At 45.3% G+C, this 6,486-nt stretch overlaps 1 protein-coding gene across 2 annotated transcripts; it reads right to left on the bottom strand.

Moving 5' to 3' along the window:
• Window positions 1-399: 399 nt before the first annotated feature.
• Window positions 400-6,333, bottom strand: psmf1 (proteasome inhibitor subunit 1). 2 transcript variants are annotated; one of them, XM_008402493.2, is made up of 7 exons: window positions 6,122-6,333; window positions 5,452-5,604; window positions 4,629-4,711; window positions 4,324-4,542; window positions 1,846-1,902; window positions 1,331-1,492; window positions 400-918 (listed from the first exon to the last, which is right to left on the bottom strand). In XM_008402493.2, exons 1-7 carry the CDS (start codon window positions 6,248-6,250, stop codon window positions 867-869), a joined length of 855 nt encoding a protein of 284 aa, XP_008400715.1. In that variant the 5' UTR covers window positions 6,251-6,333; the 3' UTR covers window positions 400-866. The 2 variants fall into 2 exon arrangements, with proteins under 2 accessions (XP_008400715.1, XP_008400716.1); XM_008402494.2 differs by having other exon boundaries at window positions 4,324-4,506; window positions 6,122-6,330.
• Window positions 6,334-6,486: the final 153 nt, after the last annotated feature.

Raw genomic sequence — 6,486 nt, 5'->3', positions numbered from 1 at the left:
CATGTTGGTAGTCTGTATGGTGATTACGGCAGCCATGTTGGTAGTCTGTATGGTGCTTACGGCAGCCATGTTGGTAGTCTGTATGGTGATTACGGCAGCCATGTTGGTAGTCTGCAGGGTGATTTCAGCCTGAAAGTCTCACGGCCAAAACAGTCTTCACTGGTTTATAGAGCAAATATCTAATTAACTTCCAGGAAACCTTTCATATAGCAGCTTGATTTAGGTAAAACAATTCATGAAGTGATTTTTAAAAACTTCTAGTTCCACTGTCAATACGGTGGAGGATCCATGATGCTGCGGGCTGCCGGGGGAACCGGCCAGGTTCATTTTCTCCACTGAATTAAAATGTTTTCCATGAAAATGTTGCAGTTTGATACAAAAGCAGAACTAAAACAGTAACAACTTTGCAGTTTTTTATTAGAATGTTTGGCAGAAATTATCAATCAGCCATGATTCAAAATCAACAACCCAAAAAAACTGAAGATCTGATTTTATGAAGAAATGGAAATTATTCCCAAACGTTTCTGTAAATCAACATAATCCAAACCTGGAAGGTGACGAGTTTTCTCTCTGAGGCGTCGCTTTAATTCACTCAGAGGAAAGAAATGATAGACATGTACGTTTATCATAACGAGCAGAAAGGTCAGGGTCAGATCAGGGTCAAAGGTCAGGATCAATCTGAATCTGCACAGAATAAAACAATTCATAAAAATTTCTAAAGGAGTCTGAGTGAATATTTTATTTGTCATTTTCAGAGAATCCCTCCCGTCATTGGACGATCCGTAGTGGTTCCGGACCGGAACCAGAACTGGACCCGGTTCTGCGGTGTGAGCAGGAATACTGGAAGCAGGAAACGGCGCAGAGCGCTACATGAACATGTCATCGTATCCGGGCGGCGGCATGTGGTCGGGGTCGGGCCTGGAAACAGGAAACGGAAACATCGTCACGGCCAGAAGCTGCTCATTTAAAGTGACGGCTGCATTAAACCAGCTGCTCAGGCAGAAATGATCAGACTGATCGTCTCTCAATAATTTGATGCGGTGCACAAAAAGATGTGGATGTTTAAAGCCGAGCGCGTGGCTGTGCTCGGCTTTAAACCTCCACTGCTCCCAACAGAGCGGCTGCTGCTCCGCCTGTCGCCTCCATGAACACATTCATTAGTAGAAATACCCAGCAGTCGGCGCCTCGCATTTTATTTTACCGGTTTGTGTGTGAAATATGGCGCCGCTTTAGACATGAGGCCACAGGTTTTGATTAGACCGTAGACCAACCGGTTCTGGATCAGTTCGTTATGTTGATCAATACTATCCAATCGGTGTGTGTGTCTCACCCCGGTCTGTGGCGTCCAATGGGTCCAAACGGGTCAAAGCGGGCCCCTGGGGGAACGGCTCCAGGAGGCAGGATGTCTGGGATCCCACTGGACGGATCGAAGCCGGAGCGAGGAAACCCGGACCTCAGGGGGTCCACGATCATCCCCCCCCCACCGGCCGACCTGGAATATAGATATACAGATATAGATACTATGTACTATGTAGATATAGATTTGATATAGATGTAGATACTATAGATATAGATGTAGATCATCTTCCTTTATCCACTGAACCATCAGGGTGAAACCAGAGGAAGTTTCATTTCAATACAACAAAAACTAATAAAAGAAATAAAATATAAACTCTCTAATAATTTTGTTCTAAACTTAGAAAAACACAAAACGTCTCAATCGGCTTCATTCAGTCCAGGGCCTTCAAATGGCCCCCGATCCACAGCTTGAACCACGCAGAACAACCAGATTCATTTTCTGTGTAAACCAGATTCAAGTTTAAACCAGATTGAATGTGAACTCACCCAAACGGATCCAGATCTGCTCCTCCGGCTGCGAATGGAGGATTCAGCGGGTCGGGCCTGAAACAAAGCGGCAGACATTTTGTTTTCTTATTGATGAAATGAAAATGATCAGACATTGACAGGGAAACTTTCTGATCCCTTTAAACGCAACAGGAAGTGATGCGTTACCTTTTCATGCCATAAAGTGAATTTAAACGGATTCTGGACTCGGATGTTTTTAATCTGAAACTTTTTCTAACCGATTTAAAACCGAAATGTTTCAAAAAGCAATAAAATATTTGTAACATTTTTGTCTGACGATCCGATCTTCTCCTCATCGCCGCGTTTTCCGTTTCCAGATGGATTTCATGTCTCGAATTCTCTCCGTTCAGTCCATCCGTCTCTGCTACGTCCTCTCTGTCCATCCGTCTTCATCGTCCTCTCCGTCTTCACCATCTTCATCATCCTCTCTGTCTTCATCGTCCTCTCTGTCTTCATCGTCCTCTCCGTCTTTATCGTCCTCTGTCTTCTCCGTCTTCATCGTCCTCTCTGTCCTCATTGTCTTCTCTGTCCTCTCCGTCTTTATCGTCCTCTGTCTTCTCNCGTCTTTATCGTCCTCTGTCTTCTCCGTCTTCATCGTCCTCTCTGTCCTCATTGTCTTCTCTGTCCTCTCCGTCTTTATCGTCCTCTGTCTTCTCTGTCTTCATCGTCCTCTCTGTCTTCATCGTCCTCTCTGTCCTCTCCGTCTTCATCTTCCTCTGTCTTCATCGTCCTCTCTGTCTTCATCGTCCTCTCTGTCTTCATTGTCCTCTCTGTCCCCTAGGAGCCACTGAGGCGATGAAGGCCGCCGTCTCATCTGATCGGGTTAAAAGGACGGAGGAGGGAATTGATCCGTCCTCTGGTTTGATTTCCTCTTCCAGAAAAGAACCTTGTCCTTCATCTTTAAAGAAAATAATTCTGGCGCTCTGCTGCGACCGTCTTCTACATGAATCAACCAACAGACTGAACCTTCAGACTCGGAACCAGGAATGAACCCAATAGATCCGATTTCTGAAGTAGAAACATGAATCACCGTCGTTGGTGAAGCAGATCTGGTGAACAGACGTTTCAGGCCTTCTGGGTTTTGCTGCTTCTGTCTGACTGGCTGCTGATTGTCGAACCTCCAGAGTTTCTGCTACTTTCAGGAAGTCACATTTAAGGCGTTTTAATGCCACTAAGTGTAGAAGTGACGCAGCTGTGCTTCTGTTTGTGGCTCCTGGCAGCAGCTTTGAGTTTCTCACTGCAGATGAAACGTCGTCCAGCCAAACGGCCACAAATTTACACCTGAGAAGCACAGAAAACGCAGCTAGCTAAGAGCTAACAGCTAACAGCTGGGTCTGTTAGCGGGAGCCTCAACCTCCTCCAGTCACGGAACGGATGAAGAACTTTCCCCTGACAGAAAAGTCTAAAAAACATGAAATATTTCTGACAAAATGTTAAATCTGTGATTAACGAACTTCAGGCCAACTTCCAGTCTGTAATTAGTTAAAGACGTTTTCAGGTCTTAACTTCAGACACGAGTTCTACTGATCACCATCTGACCGCTGCGTTTAAAAAGCGGTTCTGGTTCTGCTGCTGGGTTCTTCCTGTTAAAGGAGAGTTTTCCTCTCCACTGTCACCACGAGCATGCTCAGTAGGAAGGAATCAATAAGATTTCCTGCTGTCGCCCCCTGCTGGTCAGGATGAGAGCATCGATGTTCGGTTTCCTCATTTAAACTCATTTGAATAATTATTTGAGTTTAATGATTGATAACTTGGATAAATAATCAGATTTAAATTATTTTTAGTTGTAAAGTTCCTCTAGTGCCGTTTTGCCCAACGTGGGTTTGGATCCAGTGACGGATCATCAGGGTCCTGAGGAGAACCGGACCTGCTGACCAGGTGGTTCTGGCACCAGGGGAATAAAACACGCCGGGCCTCCAGGACCCAGTCTGGGAATTTATCACTTCACCTTCAGTCCAGGTAAATTTAACCTGTTCACATGAAATCTAACTTATTTTTATAATTTACACTTTAAGGAATTTTGTTCAGACTTTTAAATAAAAATATTTAGTTTTTAGCTTCTATACATTTTCATCAAATAAGACATTAAAGTGTTTATAACTAAAAATGACAGTTTGAACCTGCTGACAGAAGAATAAAATGATATTTTAGTGGTTTTGTTAGTGATTCTTTGTGAAGTTTTCATTCTGACGTTTTTGATCTACTTCAGCAGCTCAGGATGAATTTATTGCTCTGATGTGTTTTGAGTTATTAATCAGAGGAATAATCTTCATATTCTGAAACTAAAACCACATTTAACAGAAAATAATGTCACAGGAGAAATGGAAACATTGGTTTATTAAATATTTGATGGGTGTTAGATAATATTCTGCTCGTCTGTAATTAAACACATAGAACCAATTAGTGAAGACAGTTTATTAGAGCGAGGCGGTTTCCTGGACGCCGGTGCTTACTGACCAGTGAGGCTGCGGCCCGTGGCGGGGGTGTCTGCAGGGCAGCCGCAGGGGGTCGCCGTCTTCCTCCCTCCTCCTCTGAGACGACTCGCCCTGCTCCCGTCTGCTGCGCTCCGGCGCTTTCTCTGGGCGCGGCAGCAGCTGAGCCTTCACCTTCTCAGACAAACCGTCTGCGTCTCTGAACACGCTGCAGCACAGAGAGGCTCCGTCACCGACCAGCTGTCTGGTTTTACATCGTTACGATTCAAACAACTAAGTGTGTATGCAGGAAGTTTTCTGTTCTCAGGTGAGACAAACGGAGGAACCAACCTGTCAAACGTGTGCAGCTGGTCAGCGTTGGTGTGGTCGGCCACGTTCACCATCAGGTCTGAAACCTGCTTAGTGCCGGAGTTCTGCAAAACAACAGCAGCTTTTAACCACACGTTCTGCCTGACACCTCCGATGTTTAGGCTCAAAACAGTCGATATGTGCAGTAAAACATCCTGATCAGCTGCACGGTGGCGCAGTGGGCAGCAATGAAGGTCCTGGTTCGATTCCCGACCCACAGTCCAGAAACATGACAGTTAGGTTAATTGGCCTGGATAAATCCTCCTTAGGTGTGTGTGTGTGTGTGTGTGTGTGTGTGTGTGTGTGTGTGTGTGTGTGTCCTGTCTGTCTCTGTGTTGCCCTGCGACAGACTGGTGACCTGTCCAGGTGACCCCGCCTCTCAAAAGGCCCTCCTGATGGTGTAAGAAAATGGATGGACATCCTGATGACATCATCAGCTCTGCTAATCCACCTCATCTGCTGCTGCTGCTCCTTCAGTCTCTGCCTGGCCGGCTGGCCGGCCGGCCGGAGCGCTGGACCAACGCTCCATGAAGCCTCCTTTTCAACTCCTTTGGGATTTGGGGGTCAAAGTTCAAGCCTTATGCTCAAAATGTTTGACCAAAGTCAGGGTTTAAAAGACGATCAACTACAAAGGGAACTGGCTATTGTAAATAATTACAGTGGTAACATGAATCATTTGTTCTTGCATTTGAGCTAAACTTGATTTAAACCCTGAAGCAGAAACCAGCGCAGCCTCCCTGTGTGATCATCAGCTGCTTTCATTTCAGCAGCAGAGAGAAGAAGCCCGTCCTGTTTCCTGAGTTACCATCAGGTTGAAGATGAGCGTGGAGTCCACGGCGATGGCCTTCAGCACCATCACGGTGTCCGTGTCGCCGGACTTATAGCGCAGGCTGTACAGCTCCTTGTTGCTGCTCCAGTCAGCAGGAAGCAGCTCTGACTTCTTATCACGGCTGCTAGGCTAAAATACAACGGAGAAAAAGAGACTCGGTCAAAACAGCCTCCATGTTAGAGAGTCTGTCCTCACGCAGGGCGACAGCCTCCCAGAGATGACGCGACGTTTTTCACATCTTTTCCCCTGGACGTCTGAATAAAACAGACTGATTTATGCTAAGCTAACACACGTCTATCATTTTGTACTGAAATTATTAACAGCACCCGGATAACAATGTGCATCAAACAGTTAATCTGAAGACTTTAGCTAAGCTTGTACATAACTCCATTAAAATAACATACCGTTTAATTTCTCCCTGAATGTCACAAATCCGTCTCATCTTAAAAATAAATCACTTATTGCATTTTTACTGCTTCCAGACTTCTCTTAAATTCGGCAACAAAAACTAATCAATGTATTTCTTTATTAATGAAGTTGGAGACCTTTAATCATGTTCAACTGCCCAAACATTGACAGCTCGGCGCTAGTCGAACCTCAGCAGGTCAACGGTTGATCAAATTAAAACCATTTCCTGTTCCTTCACCTCGTCTCCAGATCCGATGCACCGGTAGCCATTCTTTATCATTTCCCAGTGAACGAAGCACACGACGGCGTCCTGCGGACACTCGATTCTATCTGCGACACAGGTGTACAGCGCCTCTAAACCAGCCATTTTCCTCCCATCTGCCGATACCAGCTCCGCATCTAAACCGGGGAAAGGAAAACGAAAGTCTTCGCTGAAGTCTCATAGCAACCATAGCTACTTCCTGTCAGGGACATTCAAAGTAAAAGCGCAAGAACGTTGTCAAATCGAGTTGGTCATATTAGCGATACAATAAAATTATTTCGTACAATTACTGAACCTTATACGGCTGGAACCAAAACTTATTCCGACAGAGGTTAATATAT

This window comes from Poecilia reticulata, unplaced genomic scaffold, assembly GCF_000633615.1.
Source record: "Poecilia reticulata strain Guanapo unplaced genomic scaffold, Guppy_female_1.0+MT scaffold_233, whole genome shotgun sequence".
Taxonomy (NCBI): Eukaryota; Metazoa; Chordata; class Actinopteri; order Cyprinodontiformes; family Poeciliidae; genus Poecilia; species Poecilia reticulata.
The sequence above is the reverse complement of the archived record's forward strand: the minus strand, read 5'-3'. Positions and strand labels throughout refer to the sequence as shown.